Raw genomic sequence first — 25,653 nt, forward strand, 5'->3', positions numbered from 1 at the left:
CGCAGGTGCACCATTTCTCTGCTCCCATCTCCCATATCATTCCCCTTTCCCTCCTACCCTTTCAGTCACTTTCTCTTTAGTTGTTTGGAGCCTTGGAAAGCACCTAGAAATGAAAGAAGAAGTAGGAAAGAGCATTTCTCTTCCAACTTCTTCCATCAGCTGTATATATTTTTTTTGGGGGGGGGAGGGAGTGTGGAGGTAAGCACTCTCACTATCTGATCACAAAGGGGGCAACGAGCAAGAAGCGAGGGTGCTCAGAGGCTCTTGGGCACCAGGGGAAGACCTCAAGGAAGCGCACTGCTGTTCCCACGGGTACCACATTGGCAATCCTGGATCTAATGCACATGTAGGTAAATGGGTGTGCATTAACACACTTGGTGGTGGCAGCCTGCTACTTCATATTGCTTGCCCCACAGCCAGCAGATCTTGGGTACTTCATATTGCCTGCCCCACAGCCAGCAGATCTTGGGTACTTCATATTGCCTGCCCCACAGCCAGCAGATCTTGGGATATGTTTCAACACATAAAGTATACAGAGTGAAGTAAGAGCCTATTGGTAAAATCTTCAAAAAGTAGTATAAGCACGCATAGCATAACATGCTAGAGCTCCGTTGGGTCTCCTCTCCCTCACCCATCATCTGATTCAACAGTTGACTGCCTCGGGAACACGTGAGAAACAAGGCTTATTCCATCAGCTCTGCTGAAGACAAGCCCCATCAGGCACCTCCTATTCCTGAACCGTCTCTGTTCTAGCTGGTCAAAAGAATTAAGGAATTGGCGCCTGCATCTGCTTTTCCCCTTCTCCCTGTCGCCTCTTCCCTGATGTGATTGTAAGCCTGCAGACAGGGACGCCTCTTGTTTTGATTAGAATCACAGAATTGTAGAGTTGGGTCATCTAGTCCAACTCCCTGCAATGCTGCCCTGGATGGGCTCAAACCAACAACCATCTGCTATGCTCTATTGTATGTAATTTGATTGTATGTAAGCTGCTCTTGTAGGGACACAGGTGGCGCTGTGGGTTAAACCACAGAGCCTAGGACTTGCCGATCAGAAGGTCGGCGGTTCAAATCCCTGCGACGGGGCGAGCTCCCGTTGCTCAGTCCCTGCTCCTGCCAACCTAGCAGTTCGAAAGCACGTCAAAGTGGAAGTAGATAAATAGGTACCGCTCTGGCAGAAAGGTAAACGGCATTTCCGTGTGCTGCTCTGGTTCACCAGAAATGGCTTAGTCATGCTGGCCATGTGACCCGGAAGCTGTACGCCAGCTCCCTCGGCCGGTAAAGCGAGATGAGCGCCGCAACCCCAGAGTCGGCCACGACTGGACCTAATGGTCAGGGGTCCCTTTACCTTTAAGCTGCTCTGGTAGTCCTTTTGGCCGAAGAGCCTGTACAAATGCTATAATATGAATAAAGAATAGCATGGTCATGAAATAAGTACGAGCTGTTAGACAGTGGAACGGGCTTCCTTGGGAGGTGGTGGACTCTCCTTCATTGGGAGTTTTTAAGCAGAGGTTGGGTGGCCATCTGTCATGGATGCTTTAGTTGAGATTCCTGCATTGCAGGGGGTTGGACTAGATCACCCTTGGGACCCCTTCCAACTCTACAGTTCTATGATTCTGTGATTCTAAGAAATCAATAAAATAAAATTACTGCGTATGTTTCTGTTTAGTTGGTTTGTTCACATAAGTTTTCATAAGAGAGTCACATTCCTACAGACTCAAAGTGGGGAAAAGATTGAAGATGAGTATTACGGTCTTGGACCGAACTTGGATGAAATAAGGTGATTCTGTTTCATTTGAATCATAAATCAGTCTTATAAGTAACAGGAATTAATATCATTTAATTTGGATTGGGAAGCATTCTTGTTCTTTAATCTTTCTTCAGAAATATTATTGTAACTGGAACATTTTATTATCTATTTTTGTTTTGTTTTAAAGATAAAGCACCTCTGTCAAAAGGCCTCTTAATAATACCGAGCACTCTCTCACTTCTGTTGGCTCTGCTCTTTCAACATTATCAGAAGTTCTTCACATACAATCTGCAAGCAGTAAAAGAGGAATTTCAGGTAAGCCATAAGTCATTTGTAAGAATTCATATGTGTAACTTTAAAGGTCAGGAATTCTGCAACCTGGAGATAGATAGATAGATAGATAGATAGATAGATAGATAGATAGATAGATATGGATTCTAAGCCAAATGGAATCTTAACACACAACACTTGGGAAACATAACTAATAGGAAAGCAAGTCTCATGTCAAATGTAGGAAGTTAGCAGCGGCTGCAACAGAGGACCCACATTGGGGGAAAGGCTTTTTTCTTCCTATTTCATTCATCCATGAGTTAAGTGCCTTCTCGCATAATTGTTCTTCCTTCAGTGATGTCAATCCAGTCCTGTAAGTCTCAGTTTAAAGGTCCAAAGGTCATACTAAATTAGAGACAGAGCAATAGCTTTGTTGCTGGGGGATTGTGTCACTGGGGTGGAGGGAATCCCCGTGTTCCCTCAAGCATGCATTCCAGAGGAAGCTTTGGCCTCCTGTAGGGATACTGGCTAGTATCAAGGCAAAGTGAGTGCAGCCTCAAAACACTGAACACAGTCTGCCGGGCTTGCTATAAAAACTGAGTTGTGGTGATACAGGAGGTAAAGTACTAGAGCCCAGCAGCTGAGAACTCCAGTTGCTCTGACTTACTTGGGTGGGTGCATACATACTGATCATGTATGTATGCATATCTCTGCTTCTCATTTATATTTTTATGAAAACGCAGTTATGGGGGCTGTTGACCGCAGCAGCAATGTGGGAGGTGATTAATTGCTCTCTCACCCGCGAGGGGAAAAGAGAGAGTTATTGGGGGCGGATTGTTGCTGCTGGAACACTTGAATGTCAAAATCTCAGATCCTTTTTGCTCAAAGAGAAAGAGAGAGGGAGGGGAAATGATGGCTGTTTGTTCTGTGCTGATAGCATTGCTATTATTGGGAGGCATGATCAACAACTGAGTAACCACAATAAATGTTATTGGAATACACTGCTTGCTTTTTTAAAAAATTACTCCAATCATGAGTATCTGAACCCTGATCACTATAAATCAAAAATATCTTTTGACACACACCCTAAATTTGAAATGCCATGCCTGATTTTGCACTCACTGTATTATTGCCAGTCTAAATCAATTTGACAAAAGACCTATATTAAGATGATTGGTTTACAGCTCAGGAAACTTGAATTCTTTGCATGGTTTAGGATTGTCACTGAGTAAAAGAGGATTCTTGTACTTTTAACAGCTGTGTGGCAAGCAGAAATTCAACAGGTGAGAGGTTTCCTACTATAGAAATAATTTATAGGAAAATTCACCCATAGACTTCTGCCTGCCGGGCATCTTTTTGCTTGTGTGTGAGCCTGATTTCTTTTGGGGCTCTCCATCACACCTTTGAAAGAGGATACATATTTGCACATGGCACACAATGCATACAAATTTGATGGAAATTGCCCTTTTTAAAATGAATGGGGTGAAGAATGCAATTTACAGCATATTCAGCCCAGAAAATCCTGTTGGTACATGTGGGCATGCATAGTCTTCTACCGTCCACATTCTTACATAACACCAAACCATGGTTTAGGATGAAAATGCTTGCTTCCAGAGAGGAATTACAAACACTTTTCTCCTCTCCTATTATGGCAGGACAGCTAAACCAAGGTTTGTCTTAATGTGCCATCTGAACACAAGATTATGGTTAAGCTCTTTCCTTCTTAGCTACAAACTTCGGTTGAGCTACATTTGCATGCTCCCAGTAAGCCAGTGCTTGGCTTTCCATGATATGCCAACCAGGCCACTGTCAGTATGCATCCTAGTATCTGAGTCTGGAGAAAGGAAAGTAATGTTTTGGGAGAAGAATGCAGAGAGATGAGCTCTATGCAGGTGGAGGGAAGTGTTTTTCTACCAGCATGACATTTTTGCTCTTTAAATAAGACGCTAATCCCCACCCCCTGCGGAACCACAAGAGACAGCCTTGCAGCTGTACCGTGTCATGTGGACCGTAATCTGAAATGGGTATATGATGTTTAATCTTGTTGGAACAAGAAAAAAAGTTGATGATGATGTAATAATAATAATAATAATAATAATTCTTTATTTATACCCTGCCCATCTGGCTGGGTTTCCCCAGCCACTCTGGGCGGCTTCCAACCGAATATTAAAAACAATACAGCATCAAACATTAAAAACTGCCCTAAACAGGGCTGCCTTCAGTTGTCTTTTAAAAGTAAAATAGTTGTTTATTGCCTTGACATCTGATGGGAGGACGTTCCACAGGGCAGGCACCACTACCAAGAAGGCCCTCTGCCTAGTTCCCTGTAACCTCACTTCTCAAAGCGAGGGAACCGCCAGAAGGCCCTCGGAGCTGGACCTCAGTGTCCGGGCTGAACGATGGGGGTGGAGACGCTCCTTCAGGTATACTGGACCGAGGCCGTTTAGGGCTTTAAAGGTCAGCACCAATACTTTGAATTGTGCTCGGAAACGTACTGGGAGCCAATGAAGATCTTTCAAGACCAGTATTCTATGGATAGAAATATCTGTAGCAAACCCCTGTGGGTACAGAGTGCGGACACAGTCATTTATTTCCTTTTGTGGTTTGTCTTTAAAGGGGATCCAGGATAATAACTTGTTCCAGCAATAGCAGTGTCCTTGCTAGAAGGTTTTCTTTTGCTCTCTATTAACATTTTATGGCCTTGTACGTATTATGGCTTTATAGTGCTATGGACCATTGGTTCTCAAAGTACAGAGCAAGCTACGTTAGGTACGTGCACTGGAACTGTATCTAGTGTGACTTGAGTTGACATGCAGTTTATAAGACGAAGGTTGAAAACGTGTTCATATAAGCAACTTGTTCTTTTAAATTATCTTACCAAAAGAGCAATTGGCATTTGGGACATATTCATGCATATTCATGTGTTTTCTGCTACTTTCAGGTTTGGAGACTTGTATGTGGGAGAACAGTATGTCTTGATCTCAAAGACACATTCTGTAGCAGCTTGCTCATCTACAACTTCAGGATATTTGAAAGAAGATATGGCAGCAGAAAATTTTCTGTAAGTTCCAGTTCTGTTTCCTCTCACGTTTTTACATCTTCAGGCTTTATATCTTCCTCCCTGTCGGCATACTTAGTGCAAAACGTGTTAAGGGTGCTGGGAATTGTATCACTTTGTTTGGGTAGACCAAATTTGGGAGCTGAGGTATTTGCTCTCTGGATTATGTTCTTTTTCACCACTTTCTTCTCTTCTGTCTAAAATCCAGAAAACTAAAAATCATCTTTAGACCTTAGAAAAGTCTTTTAAAGACGGTGTGCATCTCAAGCCTGTGGGAAGATGTATTAAGTTTGTGATTCTGAGCATTTGTGTTCCTCTTTTTCAGTCATTTTTGCTGGGCTCCTGGATGCTGTCAGTATTGTTTGATCTTCTCCTTGTAGAAGCTGTTGAATATTCTTTTGGCCTCACCATCAATAGTTTGCCGTCGGGATTGTAAGTACCGCAACTTGTTAAGGGGTTTGCTTAAGGGGTACCTTAAATATGGTGTAAGGGATGTAGTTAGTACAGTTTTAAGTCTTATAAGGAAGTGCATTTCTTTTATTCGTTACTTTTCAGCATCCTGATCCACACTCTACTAACTGATCATGCATACCTACACAAAACTAAAACGTGTTAAGATTATATGTATTACTATTTTGTATTACTATTTTGTGAGGGAAAGTTTATAACTAGCCCACCATCACAGATACTTGTTCTGATGTTCCTTTCTTGATCATGAGCTATATATACTAGTATGTATGTTTGTATGTACACATGAGGCCTGATTGGCCAATGAGCAATAAACTTTGCTACTTACAACTGAAATTGTTTTGAGGGGAAAATATTATTGTAAGATATGAAGATATGAAGTGTTAGCTTGGTCACCTGGGCACTGGGGGGGTGTTTGCTTTCCTCTTGCTATTAAGAGTGAAGCAGTGGGAATGCTTCGTTTACCCTCAGTGATACCCTCGCATAGCCAAATTTTATTGGCTATATGTCACTTTGTTGCCATAACTTTTATTATACAGCACCCAATTGGCTGAGATCCTGCACTGAATAAATTGGGGTCATTGAATAAATTATTTTGAGTTGGGGGAGAAGAGAGAGAAGGAAGCCTAGGCGGCAGCAGGTGTTGGATAATGGCTGCTAACATATATGAAAAAGAGGAATTGCTTTCATGAACATGGACACTTTTGAAATGGAAATCAAATTTCATCAAAAAGTCCATTCAAAGTTTCTTGAAAAGATGTCTTTCTTTATTTGTGTGTATGTGTGTGTGACTTTAGACATATAAAATTGATAGCATGTGCCTTATTTTGTGTTAGTTTGTAAGTACAGTGGTATTTCGGGTTACAGACGCTTCAGGTTACAGATGCTTCAGGTTACAGACTCCACTAACCCAGAAATATTACCTCGGGTTAAGAACTTTGCTTCAGGATGAGAACAGAAATCGTACTCCAGGGCGGTGCGGCGGCAGTGGGAGGTCCCATTAGCTAAAGTGGTACCTCAGGTTAAGAACAGTTTCAGATTAAGAACACACCTACAGAACAAATTAAGTTCTTAACCTGGGGTACCACTGTACTTTTATTCAATTCAAAACCAGCTGGGAGTATAAACTATACATATTAAGTACAGTGAAACCTCAGTTTTCGAACGTAATCCGTTCTGGAAGACTGTTCAGCTTCCAAAATGTTCAAAAACTGAGGATCACTGGGCTGGCTGCAAAGTCAGTGGGGGGGGGGAATGAAATATGTGCCCCGGAAGCCGTTCGACTTCTGAGGAACATTTGAAAACCGGAGCACTTACTTCCGGGTTTTCGGCGTTCAGGAGCAAAACGTTCGAGAACAGAGCCATTCGAGTTCCAAGGTTTGACTGTATACTGAATTTTCTATTTCTATTTCTCAGAAGGCCACAACTTGGGGGGTTGGGAGGGTTGATAAGTGCTGCATCAGGAATGTAAAACAGCAGAACCCTTGTAATTTTTTTTGCCAATGAGCTGTAAAGTGCAGTAGGTTCAAAGAGAGCACTGACATGTTTTGTGTAGTAGTAGCAGCAAAATCTGGGATGCGGGTGGTGCTGTGGCCTAAACCACAGAGCCTAGGGCTTGCCAATCAGAAGATCGGCAGTTCAAATTCCTGCAACGGGGTGAGCTCCCATTGCTCGGTCCCTGCTCCTGCCAACCTAGCAGTTCAAAAGCACGTCAAAGTGCAAGTAGATAAATAGGTAGCTCTCTGGCGGGAAGGTAAATGGCGTTTCCATGCGCTGCTCTGGTTCTCCAGAAGCAGCTTAGTCATGCTGGCCACATGACCCGGAAGCTGTCTGCAGACTAACGCTGGCTCCCTCGGCCTATAGAGCAAGATGAGCGCCGCAATCCCAGAGTCGTCCGCGACTGGACCTAACGGTCAGAGGTACCTTTACTTTTAGCAGCAAAATCTTCCTTATTGATGATAAACTGATATTACTTATACCAGATTTGGAAGTAAAGGCTATTACATTGCACTAACAGAAAGCAATAGAAAGCCTCAAAGATTTGTTATGGTACTTAAAAGTTCCTTTCAGGTTTGCCATAAAGATTTGTATTTTAAATTCAGATATTATCATGTTACTATACTTTGTTGTTATTTTTATAATTAGCAAAAGGCCCTTCAATTTGACAGGCTGGACTATTTTTGTTTTCGTTTGGGAGGGTTGCACCCTGTCCATATCAGAACCACTGCAGAAACAAAATGCTTTTTGTCCAAGGTGGTTGTTGTTAAATAAATTTGTATACCACCCTTCATCCGAAGATCTCAGGGCAGTTCACAGTATGCAAATACAAAATAAAACACACAGTGAAAACAAAATCAAAACAATTTAAACAAACACATCTATAAAGACATAGAATGTGAATCAGCCAAAGGCATGGTTGGAAAGGAATGTTTTCACCAGGAACCTAAAGGTGTATAATGAAGGCACCAGGCGAGCCTCCCTGGGGAGAGCATTCCACAAATGGGGAGCCACTGCAGAAAAGGCCCGTTCTCATGTTTCCACCCTCTGGACCTATCATGAAGGAGGCACACACAGAAGGGCCTCAGCTATTGATCACAGTTCCAAGTTGATTCCTATGGGGAGAGATGGACCTTGAATTGTTGTAGTCCTGAGCTGTTTAAGGTTCTTCTCAATGCATTGCAAGAATTAAGCCTTCAGCATTACAAACTAATGGAACACGGGTGGCGCTGTGGGTTAAACCACAGAGCCGAGGACTTGCCGATCGGAAGGTTGGCGGTTCGAATCCCCATGACGGGGTGAGCTCCCGTTGCTCGGTCCCTGCTCCTGTGAATCTAGCAGTTCAAAACACCTCAAAGTGCAAGTAGATAAATAGGTACCGCTTTGGCGGGAAGGTAAACAGCATTTCCGTGCACTGCTCTGGTTTGCCAGAAGTGGCTTAGTCATGCTGGCCACATTACCCGGAAGCTGTACGCCGGCTCCCTCGGCAAATAAAGCAAGATGAGCACCGCAACCCCAGAGTCAGCCATGATTGGACCTAATGGTCAGGGGTCCCTTTACCTTTACCATTACAAACTTTGTTACAGCCAGGGGCACAGTGGTGGCTTCCATGCTTGTTTGCTTGTGTGGAAGTCTTTGCAGCTTGCTCTTATTTTGGCAGGCGCAAATAACAGATTAGGCAGTATCAGTTGTTATTACTTAAATGTTTATTGCAGGTAAAAACATGATTTCGAAATACAGAATTCTACAGGCTTTTATTTCAAAATAAGGAATTCTACAGTTTCCCCCTTTCCACGCCTCCCCCCTCTTGCATGTGTGTGGCAATCCTATAAACACTGAAATAATACAGTTTTCAACCAAGTTTCAAATTTTGTAATTCCAGAAAGGTAACATAATCTTTACACTCAAGCAGCAAAGATAATAAAATTATAAGGGGACAGGTATAAAAGTGAATTTATTAAATAAGCAGGAGTCTCAATGCATGTCAAAATAGGCTAACCTCTTTGTTCAGAGTGGAAACCATTTGAGAGAGGAATAATAGCTATTTCCTTCTTCTTTGACATTTTCCATTTGTTCTTAAGTTTTGCTATGCTTTCTTGTGCTCTGTTGAATACTATTCAAATATTTATTGACAGTTTTTTATATCATCTCACTGTTGATATTACTTAATGACCTCATGCTTCCAGATCGTATACTTTTCCTTCGTACGCTTCGAAGATAATTACGATAAAGCATGACACTGATCACTCGGGCCTGAAATTGTTTAGAAACAAGATAGTACAAAATTACGTCTAGACATGTGCTGAGATTCATGAGAAAGGTGGTAAACGCTCCCCATGGGTTGTAACTCACAGGTCCATGCTGGAGCATCAGAAATGCAAAACAAATATGAAAAGGCACAAAACACACAAGCACTTGGATGATCAGAGTCACAATAATTCTGATGGACCTCTCTTTAGCCTTTGGTTTCAGCTTGGAAGTTCTTCCACGAACGAGACTGTGAATGATGACTAGGTAACAACCAATCATGATAAACAGAGGGATCAGGAAGAAAAGAATCAGTCGAGAAAAATTTAATACATTGACTTCCTGTAGGTAGATAATATCCATCATCTTAATGCAAGTGGTGAAGTTTGACGTTCTGTCTGGATCAGAATCTAAGAACAACAGTGGAGAAGATGTTGCTAGAGTCGTTATCCAAAGGCCTATGCAGGCTGTCAGAGCTTTGGTTGTGTTCTTGAGTCCCTTAGCATGTTTGGGCTGCACAACAGCCAGATATCTATCCACGCTTATAAAAGCTAGCAGCCATAGAGCGATGCTGGGGTAAAAAATTGTAAACGCACTAAGAACCTGGCAGAAGACATCTCCAAAGATCCAAGACCGTTTGCCATAGTAAAGCATCCGAAAAGGCAAGGAAAATATAAAAAGCAAGTCAAGCAACGCAACGTTCATCATGTATATAGTTATCGTTGTTCTCTTCTTGGTGGTACAGCTGAAAACCCAGAGAGCCGTGACGTTAACAAATAAGCCAATTGCGAAAATAAAGCTGTAGAAGACAAGCGATGAAATTCTGTACTCTTCAGGATGGTCGCTTCCAGACATTGCAATTAGATTTTGATTGTAGTTATTCACAACTTACAACATGATACCTAAAAACAAAATGGATCAATGATAAATTAAGTCGCACAATCAGTCAGGTTAGTTTGCAATGGGGAAGATGCATTTGGAACCGGACAGTCCCATGCTTGCATTTCACTGGGGAGAAAGTGGTTTCTCTTAAAACGCTGCATGTTAAACTTTGGCTGAACATAACCTCTGATGTGCTAGCTTAGTTTATAGACCCATGAGATCTTTATAAGTTACAAATGACCCCCTGAAATTCTGTAAAACGCTGATGCTAATGCAAAATGGGCAGGTGGGTGGAGCGGGGCAGAGAAATCAGCCACAGCAAAGCAGTTCTTCATAGAATTGTAGGGTTGGAAGGGATCCCAAGGGTCATCGAGTCCATCCCCCTGAAATGTAGAAAGCTTGAGAGAAGAAACATGGTCTGTAGTAAGTTTCTACCGCCATTCAGCAACTCTAGGTTAACTGCTTTTATTGAAAAAAAATTAAAATGTCATTTTCTCCCCTCCGTGATCTGTGCAAGGTTTGTGCAGAAAGTCATGATTGTTAGCCTGAAGAATTAGCACATAATTTTATATCAGAAGGTAGCTCATTCGTTTTTTTATAAAGGTGATTTAGAGAACTAAATATATATATCTTTGAAAAAAATAAACATGAACGTACTATGTTGAGCCTCTACAAGGGAGCCCAGTGGAGAACAATTATTTATCTAACCATCCTTTTGTGCATTTTATGTATACACATAATTTTCTTCGGGGTTTGGCTTTTACCTAGAGATCAGTGAGACCAGAACATACTGAAAAAGGCACATCACGACTTCATTCCTGGTAGTGCAACAGGAGTGGGAGAGGAGTGAAGCATCTGCAGTTTTAGCCATGTGCATCAGCTGTGTGTCCACATTTAAACCATAGTTTAAACTATGGTTTAAAGTGATGTGCAAATCATGCCAATGAATATTGTTTAGAAAAAACACACAAACAAGTTTTTTAGAGAAGCATCTTTATAATAACTATATTGTAGATAGAGCATGGGTAGGCAACTAAGGCCTGGGGGCCGAATCCGGCCCAGTTGCCCTCTAAATGTGGCCTGTGGATGGTCCAAGATTCAGCATGTTTTTACATGAGTAGAATGTGTGCTTTTATTTAAAATGCATCTCTGGGTTATATGTGGGGCATAGGAATTTGTTCATTTCCCCCTTCCCCCCCCCCCCAAAAAAAAATACAGTCCGGCCCCCCACAAGGTCTGAGGGACAGTGGACTGGCCCCCTGCTGATAAATTTTGCTGAGAAAGGGGACTAGAGGAAGGGTGGACTAACTTCAGTTTTGTAGACTCTGCTTGAATCTTACTAGAATCTCCCAGTGCAAGCTGGAATCTACAAAGCAGGAATGCATTTTCATGGTTTCTGTACTGGCTCTGACATAGTGAGTCCTGTGGTGAGTCTAAGCATTCTTTCTTGATTAAGAACTTAAGAATGCATTGACTTGAATCAGACCAGGGCTAGCCTAGTTTAGCATTATTATTATTATTATTATTATTATTATTATTATTATTATTATTATTATTATTTGCAGAAATTCCAGGCACCAACAGGTGGTTCACTAGAAACTGGCTAAGGGTTCATCAATAGTCCATGATCCCCCACCCTCGTTACAGAGAAATGCTGAGCATTTCACAAATTATTTAATGTGTTGTTGTTGCCATAAAGAGTAGGTTGTTGTGCAAGAGCAATTGTTTGGTATTTACTAATATTGCAGACGTATCCAGCATGAGTTTGACCAAACTGCGGGAGGCAGTGGAGGACAGAGGTGCCTGGCGTTCTCTGGTCCATGGGGTCACGAAGAGTCGGACACGACTAAACGACTAAACAACAACAACAACAACAACAACAACAATATTGCAGAATTAGCAACAGACAAAAATATTTCCTCAATATTCAGTGGATTTTCTCATACGCAATGTGTTAATGCAAACTCATTTTATTTGCTGCAAGTGGCAAAGTCCGAACAACGTATTTATGCATCGTTACTCATGTCAAAGAACGACCATATCTCCCTCCTCCTTCAGTATGCTCATATCTGAAATAAGAAGATGTGGTGAAAGTAGAGGGAAGTAGATTGAAAAACTCTGCAGTCTTTTGGCAGCAGATAATTTGAAAGAGGAAGTTCTGAACATGGTAGAAGAGAGTCTTTTTACTTTCTTTCAGTCTCTTGGGTGGGTTGCCAGCGCCTGTTGTTTTGCAGCTCCCCACACCCTCCCTGTTTTTGTGGCTGAATGAGAAATGGTCTCGCTTCGTCTTCTGAGCAGCTGTGCTTTTGATCTGCCTCTGCTGTGTGTGTTTTTTCATGTGCACAAGTGCCACTGGTTTTGACACTTGCTCATTTCTCGCAAAGATTGCAGTCTTTGCTACTACTGCAGCGGCTGATCATTGTTAGCATTGAAATCTGTGGTTCCAGAAAATCCAAATGAAGCACAGCTGCTGTATGCAAAAGCATTACATAGGACAGCGAGACAAGATGGGTTGGGGACATAATTGCATGACGCAGCCTAGTCTCTTAAGGAGCCTTTAGCTACCACAAAGCTAGTTATGGCAATGCAGTCCTAACCACTAGATATTTTGTAGTAGCTTGCTGCAACGCAGTCTTGCAAATACGTCTGCAAGTTACCAACCTACTCAGCTTTTACTAACGTTCCTACCCTCCCCCCACCTATGAAAGTAACTTGTGCTACCCTTTAAAAGGTGACATTTTGTTAAGCTTCCTGCCTAGTACGCTGGAGGAGATTCTTACTCATCACAGGTGAATGAGCAATTGATTATTTACAAACCTGCTATAATGGAATTTAGACCACCAGTCAGCTAGCTTAGCATCACATACATGAGGCTGTTGCAGTGCCTTTGGCTTAAGCCACCACATGTAGCTGACATGGAGACCACATAATACTGTCAAGAAGCTGCTGTATTCTTTGTTTAGTACAGTTTGGATGGGATCCTCAACTTAGATCAGAAAGCAGGGAAAGTAGCTAATTAGCGTTAACACATCATATCTAACATGGATTCTAGATCCAAATTTGTTACTGAGGTCCCCATGGTTCATTCGCACCATGACTTTAGAAATCTCAATTTCTGTTTGAGAAACTAAACTTAGCTTTGGCTAAGAGAACCAGGATAAAATCATTCTTTAGCAACCGGAATGACTCTCACTTGTTATGCAAAGAAGTGTGTGAGACCTCCGGAATATGCAAGTGTCTTCCTCCCAGCCTGGTTCCTACAGCGATCAAACCATTACAGAACACCTCTTGATGGGTTTTAGAGGCCTGCCTAGGAAAAGCACCATGCGTGAAGCATTATGCCAGGAACTGGTAAACACATCAGTACCCATCAAGGTTAGAGACCATCACCCAATTTAGGGTAACATAATCCTCACCCCACAGACTACCTACTCATGACTGCTTTAGATACCCTTCCCATTCTTCAGTCTAGGAAAATCCCTCTTTCATATGACCAAACCCTTAAGAGGGGATCCAGATGGAAAAACTGTGCTTGGTTCTTCAGGAATATAGTCAGGTTCTGCTCCTCCCCCCCTCCATCTTTATAATTTGTACTTGATTTTAGTCAGGGTTCCAAGAGAATCCACAGCCTCGTGTTCCTCCCCCAAGTCTTCACCCCAAGCCTCATAACATGCAAGGCTCAAGGGCCCTTGAAGGACATTGTTTTCCCCAAGTTCCAGAGAACCACTTGATCCACAGCCCCTTTCCCCCTTACATGACTAATATTTCATCCCTAAGACCCATCACCAAGAGACCTAGTTATCCTAATACACCAAAATCCTTGGTTAAAGACCCAAACACATGTTCCTCTTGTGCATCTGTAATCGGTGGCATGTGTAGACTAGGACACGTGATAACCAATTTATCTTGCCATTGTCCACTGGATTATTTAGGTTTCCTAGATCAATAGAACCTTGGAAATGAAAGCAAACTAAAGTTTGCAGCTGTGTGTTAAGGTTTTCTAGTTCCCTTTAGCCTATGAGCCTTAGTGTAGACTAAACAACAGAAGTGGTTTTGGCAATTTAGGGTTGGAGTCTTCTATGCGCTTAGCTTGAAATGAGCCCTATTGAACACCGATGAACTTCTGAATGAACATTTTCACAATGGTGTTGCAAATTTGTGAGAAAAGCAAGCTGGGAAATGATAAAAGATTTCGACATCTAGTTATTTATATGAGTAGGAAGAAAGGCTTAAATACTGTGTTAGAAATGAAAGAAAAAACATGCCTAACTAAAAAACAAACTAGTTTGCTTCGATGAAATTTGGAATATATTTGTTACCACAGCATGTTACAAGTACATGCTCAGAGCTGATTGCTTAGCCCAGATGTAGTTAGAAAGCAACACTGGCTTCCAACCTCAGAAACATTGCTTTCATGTTGGAGGAGACCACATCCTTGTTTTTCAATATAAAACTTAAATTTAACGAAGGAGTGGCTAAACTGTGGCCCTCAAGGCATTGTTGGACTACAGTTTCCATCCCTGACCATTGGTTGCCCATTAACATCTAGAGAGCCACAGGTTCCCCATCCATGGGAGTCAGACCATTGGCACATCATGCTCAGTAGCATCTATACCAAGTGGCAATGGCCCTCTAGGGATTCAGAGAGGAGTGTCTCCCAGCCCTACCTGGAGATGCCAGGAATTGAACGTGGAACGCTGAAGGAATTTGGCACCCAGAGGATGTGCTCTGCCACTGAACTATGGCTAAACCTGTTCACTTTAGTTAGAGAAGACTTTGCCAGCCATGAACTACTGCTGATCTCTCAGTACTTTACCTTTGTATGTGTACCATACCTCTGGAATTTTAGATAGATCATATAGCACAGTCTGGCCAGATTCGCAACGCACAGTAAGCCAAACCATGGTTTACTGGGCCGTGTGACTGTGTGGGCTCCCAGAAAAGTGCTCCCAGCTGCTTTGCTCTTCCTTGGTTCTTTTTGTTCCCATCCCACACTGAGCCAAGCTGAGGTTTGGCTTTGAGTATCATCGAAACCCAAGTTTGTGGTTTACCAGCAGAATTGTAGCCAAGGTTTATTCTTGGCTGGTCCATTTGTCACCATTTTGGTGCATGAAGTCGAGAAAATGTAAGGAAGAAGTCTGGAAAGGGCAGCTGTTGGGCAAATTTAATATTTTTAGTGATCTACTTGATCGGAGATACACGGGGAAGTTTGAGGCACACTGGTTGACTGAACGACACAAAAAAATGGATTTCTCCTCAGGCAGATCTTGTTTACGAGGGCTACCAGGCAAGTGACTTTTTAAAAAAAAAAAAACCCGGAAGGGCTGCACATTTAGAATTGTATTTTGGGCATAGAGGATCTCAGAATTTGGACCCATTTGCTATGTTTGGTGGTAAAAACATTTAGCTGCTGTAACTGAATAATCAGGTGCATCAAAAAACCTCTTTCCCAGCAGCTTATTTTAATTTGCTTATTTATAAACCTAACCTTAAAGATAATGTGAAAATGGTCACAACATTAATGTTTAGCAGTTTAAAATTAGGCTGGTATAAGTACTTTTAGTAACAATTCTGTTATAATACAACATAACACAACACAACATGGGTTTGGATCTAAAGAACCTTGCAACAGAGGGTGCGAGGCTTTTTTTTTTTTTTAAGTAGCTTGCCCCTGTGAAATGTGGCTGGTAATGTTTGGAGCTGAGTTGACTTTCAAAGGAGATTGCAGCATTACATGGAAATCTGTCCAACGATAAGAAAGTAGAAACCCGACAGAGTGTGTGCAGTGCCTTAGGTGTGCCTAAAGTAAGTCTTTGGATCATAAATATGGCATATATATATCCTGAGTCTGCTTTGGTTTATCCTTTTGTTTGCTTAATTCTACAGGAAAAACTCAATTTTTCAGCAATTCTTTGTATTTCTCAATGCCTCTGAATTTAAATTAACTGAGGATATTGTATGTATAGCGTATTCATTATTTCAGAAATGTGGGAACAGTTCTCCCTTTGTTATAGAGATGGTCTTTATGTTGTCAGTCTTTCATTGTGGTTGATAAAAAACTGCAGGGATTTTGAAAAATTGCATGTAGTTCAGAAAGTTAAAAATCACTTACATTACAATACTGAAGTATTAATGTTAAAAGCTTTAAACAGTGGTGGCATTCAATTTTATTTTGCTGCTTTAGAACCTGTATATTTGTATATGTAGATATTTTAAAACGGTTGATAGCACAAACGGAGATGGACAATTAATCACATTTCCTACCTGTTTGCACTTTGCTCTTCTTTTAGAGATGCCTTCTTTGTACTCTCTGATCTGCAAAAGATTTGGAGCTCTTGTCTTTGAAATAACTTCCGTTTACTAAAATAGAAGCCCTCATTTACAGTCAGGAAATGAAATAATGCAACTAGTTCCCTGATTGGTTATATAGATTTTTTCCAATAAAAAATATTGTATATAGGTGTATAAACAAGGCACGTTTTGTTCTTGTTACATATCTCAGCTGACCAAATATTTCCTCCTGTCTGCTAGAGTGTGGTTTTTCTGCTTTCCTACCCTTAAAAATTAAATCAAATCATGGCATAAACATAAAGCATTCATATGGCTGAAGTACTGTAAAGAAATAAACATGTTCACATTTATTGTTGTAATGGCTGTATATTATAAGCATATATTTTATTTATTTTCATAGGGCAGGGAGTTTCTGATGAATCATTATGCTTTAACTCTGTGCTCCTGTGGAAATCCCCTTGTGCGTGTCATTTGTAACCCTTCTTTTCAAAATCGAAAGCACGTTGTGAATGCAGAGGTTAGGTTTTTAGCACTTCCCTTTCATTCCTAGTAAATCCTAATGAAAACTAATTCTCCTACTGGTGATTACTATGAAAGTTGTAACTAACAGGATTGAGGACTACATTTCATCACATAATAGCAACATTAAACTCCTCATGAAGATTTGCTGTCAGTTGACCTAATACAATACAGTGGTACCTCGGGTTAAATACTTAATTTGTTCCTGAGGTCCGTTCTTAACCTGAAACTGTTCTTAACCTGATGCACCACTTTAGCTAATGGGGCTTCCTGCTGCCGCCACGCCACCGGAGCACGATTTCTGTTCTCATCCTGAAGCAAAGTTCTTAACCCGAGGTACTATTTCTCGGTTAGCGGAATCTGTAACCTGAAGCGTATGTAACCCGAGGTACCACTGTACAGTGAAATGCATGGCACATATACAGTGGACACTCGGGTTGTGAACGTGATCCATGCGGGATGCATGTTCGCAACCTGCAGCAGCAGATCTGTGCATGCGCGTATTGCGATTCAGCGCTTCTGTGCATGCGCAAAGATTGAGTTAGTGCTTCTGCGCATGTGTGACCGCTGAAACCCGGAAGTAACCCGTTCCGGTACTTCTGGGTTTCGGCGGTCCATAATCCAAAAAAACACAACCTGAAGCGTTTGTAACCCAAGGTATGACTGTATATGAAAGAAGTTAAGAGAATGCTGCACAGCGTTGGTTGAGAGAAAATGAGGGAGAATTATTAATGGCATTCAGATGTCCCACCCTCAGAGACGGATGGAACCTGATGTGGTCCTGTGTATTCTGGGGAATTTTCCAGCAGAGAAAGAAGAAAATCCTATTGTAATAATAATAATAATAATAATAATAATAATAATAATAATAATAATAATTATTATTATTATTATTATTATTATTATTATTTATACCCCGCCCATCTGGCTGGACTTCCCCAGCCACTCTTTCAAAGCCCTAGTTCCGCTATAGAACAGTGGTATGAAATGGGAGGTTGACACAATCACTCCCAGTTGTAAATTACTGTAAAATAAGTTGCTGTTTTCCCAGCATCGTGAAACGACATTTCCCGAAATGCCCTAGTTGTCATTAGAAATCTGTCTTGAGCGATGGCCAGGGGTGCCGCAGAAAGAATGTACTTGGTCAGGGGAGCCTTGGACTCAAAAAGGTTGGAAACCGTTGACTGCTAGGCTATTGGCTTATCTAGCTTAGCATGGTTGACACTGAATGGCAGCAGCTCTCCAGATTTTTGGCAGCAGTCTCCTGAGTCCTACCTGGAGACACCAGGAATTACACCTCCAACCTTCTCCATGTAAAATACTGAGCTACAGCCCTGTTTCAGGCGCATTCTACCACCTATTAGCAGTTTGTCTGCAGAACGATGTACACTTTTCAGCTTGCTGGTGACTGATGCCTCATTTGCTTTATAGGGACGTGGGTGGCACTGTGGGTTAAACCACAGAGCCTAGGACTTGCCGATCAGAAGGTTGGCGGTTCAAATCCCCACAATGGGGTGAGCTCCCATTGCTCTGTCCCTGCTCCTGCCAACCTAGCAGTTCAAAAGCACCTCAAAGTGCAAGTAGATAAATAGGTACCTCTCCGGTGGGAAGGTAAACGGCGTTTCCGTGCACTGCTCTGGTTCGCCAGAAGCGGCTTAGTCATGCTGGCCACATGACCTGGAAGCTGTAGCCAGCTCTCTCGGCCAATAAAGCGAGATGAGCGCCGCAACCCCAGAGTCAGTCACGACTGGACCTAATGGTCAGGGGTCTGTTTACCTTTACCTTATTTGCTTTATAAGCAGTACTCCATTGGGAACCAGGCTGTAGCTGCTCAGGAAATTGAGGTTATTACCAGAGATTATGGAGTGGGGGGGGGGAGTAGCAAGTAAGAGCAGGCAGATTTTAGAAATCCTGCAGATAAATTGGTATATGAACTTTTTGTACTCGGCTTTCCTGTGCTTTGGGCTCACTTAGAATTTTCATGCAAGCACTCGTGTGGCATACCCTCAAATGTCCCTATTTTCCAGGGACAGTCCCGGAATTACAAAAGCCAAACCGGCTTCTGATATGATCCCGGAATGTCTCAGTCCCCCCCCCCCCCAGCACCGCCAGTGCTGATCTCGGGAAGAAGGAAAGGCCAGTGCTTGTCTTGAGCAGCTGCCATGGCGGTGGCGACTGCGACAGAACATCCTGTTGCCTCTCCATGGTCTCTCCATGGCTGCCGCTGCCGGCCTCCTCCCTTAGGTGGTGGCTGCTGGAGAGTGGGTGAGAAGGAGAGGAGAGAAAATTGTTTTTGGTAAAGGTTCATTATGGCATTGTTCCAAGATAGCCTTTTAAAAAAAATGTTTACATGCATAGGTGAATAAATACATGAGTACAGTGGTACCTCAGTGTTAAGGTGGTTGCTCGAGAGCAATCAGGCAAGATGCCTCACTAGTCTGTTCTAAAGCTTTCTTATTGGTGCTAAAAAAAAACCTTTAGAATGCAGAGCGCCTCTATTCCATGTCTTGCTCATTCACTGGCAGAAGAGAGTGGGCAGTCCTCAAATCTTCCCCAGCAGAGTAGTTTCTTGACCCCCAGTCTGCGCCTCCCCTCTTTGCGCAAAAGCCTACTGCGCAAGGAAGGCTTGGGTAACGGGGGACCTCCCTCCTCCCCGCTTTGCTCAGGCAAGGTGTCCTGGCATCGCCTTGCATCCTCCGAGCCCTGCAGCTCTTCCCCACTAGAGGCATGGCTTCCTTCCTCCGCTGAGGAAGTGCTGCTTCCCACGATCTTTGGGGGCTCTCTGTAATCCATCCGCCTTTTCCCCTCTTGCCCCTGACACTCAGGTTACAGACGCTTCAGGTTACAAACTCCACTAACCCAGAAATAGTACCTTGGGTTAAGAACTTTACCTCAGGATGAGAACAGAAATCGCACGGTGGCATCGTGGCGGCAGAGGGAGGCCCCATTAGCTAAAGTGGTACCTCAGGTTGAGAACAGTTTCAAGTTAAGAACAGACCTTCAGAACGAATTAAGTTCTTAACCCAAGGTACCACTGTACACGTCCACACATATTCACAACAGACTTCAGGTTTCTGGAACTTTCAAAGGACGAGGAAGTAATAATTGAGGGGAAAACAACACAAAGCCCAAATACATCTCCTCAAGCACTAAGCACTAGTGTAGAGGTTTGGACTTTGGCTCCAGTGTGACACAAATGCATACTTTTTTAGGCTGCTGAGAATTCAGAAAGATGACAATCGGTACTTACAAAGCCAAGAGACCTTGGGGGCTTTTCTTAAAATTAAGAAATCAAGAAGCTGCATCATTCTTAGTGCTTGGGCAATGCTTAGTATTGGTTTGAGACTGAAAGTATTTATGGTGGATGTGGCAAGTTCCCTAATAATTCCATGTGAAATTGCTGATTCTATATAGAACGCTAGGCCATCTTTGTGAGAGAGATGGCATTGATGTGCTGTTGTTATCTTTGGATATTAGCAACACTCCAAATGATTCATTCCATTGTATTTAGTCTATTTCCTTAAATATCGTTCTGTATGCCCATGCTTTATCTTAGTTGTATTTATTCGCCTTGCCTTCAAAAGGCTAGAGTTATTGATGTAACTGTCTTGCCCTCTACTGTTCAGTATCTATTATTGCTACAGAGCAGTCATGGAATACAGTAGTTTGACTTGCTGGTGGCATATGTGACTGTCTTAACTCTGACATAAGAGATCAGACCTTACAATATGTGATCCATCAAGCGAAATGCAGCCCACAAACTTCATTAACATACTGGTTTTTGCTGCATGCTTAGGATTGTAAAAACTGCCATGGTCATGTGTGAGTGTCAACCTCCTGGCATGCCAAAGAAATAGCTGGTGGCTTGTGTTTGGCTTGTTCAGCCATAAGTTGTACAGGGACTAGGGACTAACTTGTTTTTACATAGCCCGCACAACTTGTGACCCACAAAACCAGATCCAGCCTATACCCCTGAATATTGTGGTATATCAGATCCTTGAAAATCCTCTTTGTTTTTGCAGCCTTGCACAGATAGTAAATATAGGAGATTTATTTATTTGATTTATCTATCACCCTTTAGCCAAATATCCCAGGGCGGTGCACAACATTAGGAACATAATGTACGCAGCATAATTTAAAAAATATAGAGAGCATAATAATACACAGCATAATTTTTAAAATTATCATAATAACAGCCCCCCCTCCCAACATTGAACAGGCCATAGATTATTTAATGGCCAAAGGCCTGAGTAAAGTGGAAATTTTTCGCCTGGTGCCAGAAGACATGTAGTTGCCAGGCAAGCCTCTCTGGAGAGAGGACTCCACAGACGGGGAACCATCACAGAAAAATCTGCTTCTCGTTTTGTCACCCTCCAAACCTCTTGGGGGTGGGGGTGGGACATAGAGAAGGGCCTCAAATGACAAGCACGGGGTCCAGGTCAGTTTGTGTGGGAAGAGGCAGTCCTTAAAGTATTGAGGTCTTCAACCATGTAAAACTGCAAAGGTCAGCACCAGCACTTTGAATTGGGCTTGGAAACTAATTGGCACACAGTGTAGTTGGGCCAGGATTGATGTTATATGCTCAAACCGTCTTGGTCCAGTGAGCAACCTGGCCATCAAATTTTGCAGCAGCTGAAGTTTCTGAACCATCTTCAGAGGCAGCCCCATGTATGACGCATTGCAATAATCCACCTAGAGGTGACCAAAGCATAGGCCACGGAAGTTAGGCTACCCTTGTCCAGATAGGGGCGTAGCTGGGCCATGAGTTGAAGCTGGCAGAAGGCACACAGCACCACCTGGGCCTCAAGCAACAGCAGTGGATCCAGGAGCGCCTCAAAGATACGTACCTGCTTCTTAAGAAGGATTGTCAATCCCTCAAGTGCAGGCAGTCTCCCATCCATCTGGTCTAGGAAACCATCCACTAACAGTGCCTCTGTCTTATCTGGATTGAGCTTCAGTTTATTGGCTCTCATCCAGTCCATTACCGAGGCAATACACCGGTCCAGCACATCCACAGCTACGCCTGCAGATGTAAAGGAGAATAGAGCTGTGTGTCATCAGCATACTGCTGACAACACACCCCAAAACTTTATCAACCACTTGGTTGACTGTCTACACAGCTGTTGACCTGCATTCGACTTTATGGGTTGCAAACTGTTGTGTGACTTTGGCATAGCTGTTGAAACTGTTGATATCCATGAAACTATTTATAAAACTACTCCTAGCTGTAGGCTTACAAAAGTCTTTTCTTTTTAAAAATCACAAGTTCTTTTCTTTCCACCACCCTCGCAAATGTCTACATAGATGATGCAATATCTTGCAAAAGTACCTTGATGCCTTACTCTGATATGGTAGGGCTTCAAGAAAGTGATTTTTCATCAGCTAGACAAAACTTGGAGCTTAGACATGGGAACCCAGGTTCAAATACTATTTGAACCCTGGATTTTGTGGACTGGTTCACATGTCACGGCAGCTTATGGTTTATGACTTACAGTGAATGAGCAGCATACTGGAACGGACCTTGCCTTCCGTTTGTGGTTTGTTTGGAGAGAAACAGACCAGTATGTGACAGTTTATTATCTCCCAAGGCTGCTTCACAGTGTCTAGTCTTCTCTTTGCCATAATGAGTAAAACACTTTTGCTAGTGCCATCCAACATAGCATTGATACAGGCCCCGTTCCAGTGAGCAGATTTGAAGAGGGCATGTGTGCATCATTAGTATTTCAACTTTTTGCATGTTTTAAACTATTGTTGCATTTTTTTATTGATTTGTTTTATCCGTTTGTAAACTTCTTTGTGGTGTGTTGTTGTTTTTACAATCAAGCAGTGTATACATTTTATTAAATAAATGAATAAAACCAATAAGATCACCTTGCATCCTAGGGCAATTGCCAGAGCCCCAGCTTCTGAGCAAGCCCACTTACGTTTGTTTGTTTTTCCACTCCAAGCAGCAACATCAAGGAAGATAAGGGCAAACTTCCTCTTAACTGCAAGACTCTTTTGAAAGGCACTTGTGTGAGTCCTGCCTATTTTTTTGTAGTAAAATTATGATTATTTCCCCTTTTCTTTGTGCAGAGAATGGCTTTCTTGACTTTGTTGTAGTCATAAAACCATGACAACTACTCACGGAAATAAGAGAGGTTTTTTGTCTTAGAAAAGCTTTGACTTCATTTTCTTTTAAAAATTTCGTTTCATACTTGGTGATGTGTTTTCTTGCCATTGTCTTGGGAGAAATGCTTTTCAAAATGAAAACGTGTGCACAAAATTTGGCAATTGCAGCAAGTAGCTGCATGGCAGGATTGGTTCAGCACCTTGAAAAAACCTCAATTTCACTTCCAGTCAATATTGTCACCACACAAAAAGTGCTTAATGCGGTTAGAAGCAGCAAGGTATAATGAGGTGGCAAATCAAATGAGAAAGGTGTCTTGCCAGCAGTACCTTCGCTTCCTTTTCTTGTTTGTTACTGATGGATATCATGTTGCGAAAGATTCTTGGGAGGAAGTTTTCGGGCTATTCTGAGAAAGCATTTCAAAACAAAAACCACATGTTGTGTCTCTGCCTTGGTAACTTGTATAAGCGCATACAGATGTGCGTTGACCTTAATCTATTCATTTTCTCAAAAAGTTTGCTTAGAGGAAGGTATAGAAATTTCATCAGCTTTGCAATTGAAACATTGGTTTGTTTTTATCTGAGTGGGAAATATATATACAAATAACTTTTCCAAAAGTGTGCTGTGTGGATTGGAGTTTGTACTGCAGGTTATTCTTAAATGTATTTCAAGATAATAGGTTGACTCCAAAAAGTGGGGACTTGCATTTTTTCCTTTCTTCCTAAACACGATTCCATGTCTCAAAATGTTTTTGATACTTAGAAAAAAAGTCAAACTAAACAATAGGTTCCATTGAGGTCACAGACTAGATTGTGAAATTGTATTTCACAATATGTGAGTTCTGCCTACTCACTTTTATAAATCCCAAATGTAGTGTTATGTATAACACAGCTAAAGCTAGAACTAATATGTGTTTACTCATTGTTCTTTAGGGCTCAGAAAAAGACTGAAAAGACCTGTAGGATGCAGTACAAGGGGCCTGTATGGAATTCTGCCACTATCTCTGCCATTGTCAGTGTCAGGGACCAACAGTAGCACAATTGGCTCTTTTGCTGCAGACACTAATATCATGTCTGGTCATGGAAGATATGAGAACCATAGTTTTTTTAGAAGACAAGCGCGAGAGATGGTGTTCCTGTGCTGGTTTCTCATCTCCTGTATGAGAGAACTTGATTCAGGGGATAACATACCAGTAATTACTAGGGCTATGACATTTTCAACTAGATGGCAGATTTCTTTAAAAAATGCTTTATTTTTATACAAATAAAAGCTGCATGTGGCAAGGGCACACTTAGAACAGGTATTCCCTCCAGTATAAAAGATCCCTCTTCTAAGAAGATATCTGCAGCACCTAAAGATTCAGGTACACCCAATGAAATCAATCAGATTTTATAAAGGTAAAGGGACCCCCTGACCATTAGGTCCAGTCGTGGCCGACTCTGGGGTTGCGGCGCTCATCTCGCTTAGTCAGTCATAATTAACCTCCATTGATTTCAGTGAGTGTGTTAGCTCTATGTCTGGGTACTACCTTCTTCGTCATAGCCAGATATATTCAGATTCCATACATGAATTTTTCTACAATTCAAAGGATTAACTAGTGACAACACTGATAATTACCATTGCTAATTACCAGCTTCCCTGCAGCGTTTGCTCATTAATCACATTTGAAAATACTGTCAATATCTTTTTGCCTTCTGAGGCCACATTTATAAAGGGAAGAGTACCTTTGGCCAGACTTAAGTCACCAGACTTCCTTCCTCTTCATTGCCAAGGATGAAGCCGCAATGGGAGATCATGAGATACTGCTCTGAAATGTCCGGACTTTGCAGATAACTTGTGACTCTTTGCGGCATTGACAGTATCCCAGCCTAAATATACGTATGTCTTTTCCAGAGGGTTAATGACAGGCTGATGGCTGAATCTTAAGCCACTGTACATTGCATTTACCATCTCTGTGCAATGGAAGGGACATTGCTGGACAGTAATAGTAATATCTGAAAGTACCTGCAATGAAATATAAAGAGTTTGTCTGCACCAACTAATTTTCATGCCCTTTGTATTTGCAGATACTTAAGTAGCTTGTCCCATTACCCACACATCTCATGATCCTTGATAGCTGGCACTTCTACTTATAGTGTCTCAGCAGGAAAGTTAGTAACTCACCAGATACTAACTGCAGAAAGTTTGGTGCCTGGTTTCTCTTGCTTAAAAGGACAGAATTCTGTATTATCCTTTAGCATGAGCCACCAAGAACATTGCAAAAGGTGGAGAAGAGCTTGTGTCGTGTAGTGATAAAGAGGGTGGGATACAATTGATGGTCCAAATCTCAACTCAGTACAGTGGTACCTTGGGTTAAGTACTTAATTCGTTCCGGAAGTCCGTTCTTAACTTGAAACTGTTCTTAACCTGAAGCACCACTTTAGCTAATGGGGCCTCCTGCTGCCGCCACCTCGCCGGAGCCTGATTTCTGTTCTCATCCTGAAGCAGAGTTCTTAACCCGAGGTACTATTTCTGGGTTAGTGGAGTCTGTAACCTGAAGCATCTGTAACCTGAAGCGTATGCAACC

The 25,653-nt window shown here is 42.1% G+C and overlaps 2 protein-coding genes across 2 annotated transcripts in view; one reads left to right on the top strand and one right to left on the bottom strand.

Moving 5' to 3' along the window:
• UBAC2 (UBA domain containing 2) overlaps positions 1-25,653 on the top strand; it is a 91,076-nt gene that overhangs the window by 16,963 nt on the left and 48,460 nt on the right. The window contains exon 4 of the mRNA XM_083735401.1: positions 5,400-5,506. Within this exon, the coding sequence (XP_083591527.1) occupies positions 5,400-5,506 (107 nt within the window). The remainder of the gene's footprint in view (positions 1-5,399; positions 5,507-25,653) is intronic.
• On the bottom strand, positions 8,724-16,680 carry LOC310842976 (N-arachidonyl glycine receptor-like). The gene is made up of 2 exons (XM_083735351.1): positions 16,433-16,680; positions 8,724-10,188 (listed from the first exon to the last, which is right to left on the bottom strand). The coding sequence occupies exon 2, from the start codon at positions 10,139-10,141 to the stop codon at positions 9,179-9,181; it is 963 nt and encodes a 320-aa protein (XP_083591477.1). The 5' UTR covers positions 10,142-10,188; positions 16,433-16,680; the 3' UTR covers positions 8,724-9,178.

The sequence above is a fragment of the Podarcis gaigeae genome, assembly GCF_964106915.1.
Source record: "Podarcis gaigeae genome assembly, chromosome: 4".
NCBI classification, from domain to species: Eukaryota; Metazoa; Chordata; class Lepidosauria; order Squamata; family Lacertidae; genus Podarcis; species Podarcis gaigeae.

What these genes read in the sequence shown, in the direction of transcription:
- LOC310842976 (XM_083735351.1), bottom strand. Translation starts at nt 10,141, where the DNA reads ATGTCTGGAAGCGACCATCCTGAAGAGTACAGAATTTCATCGCTTGTC.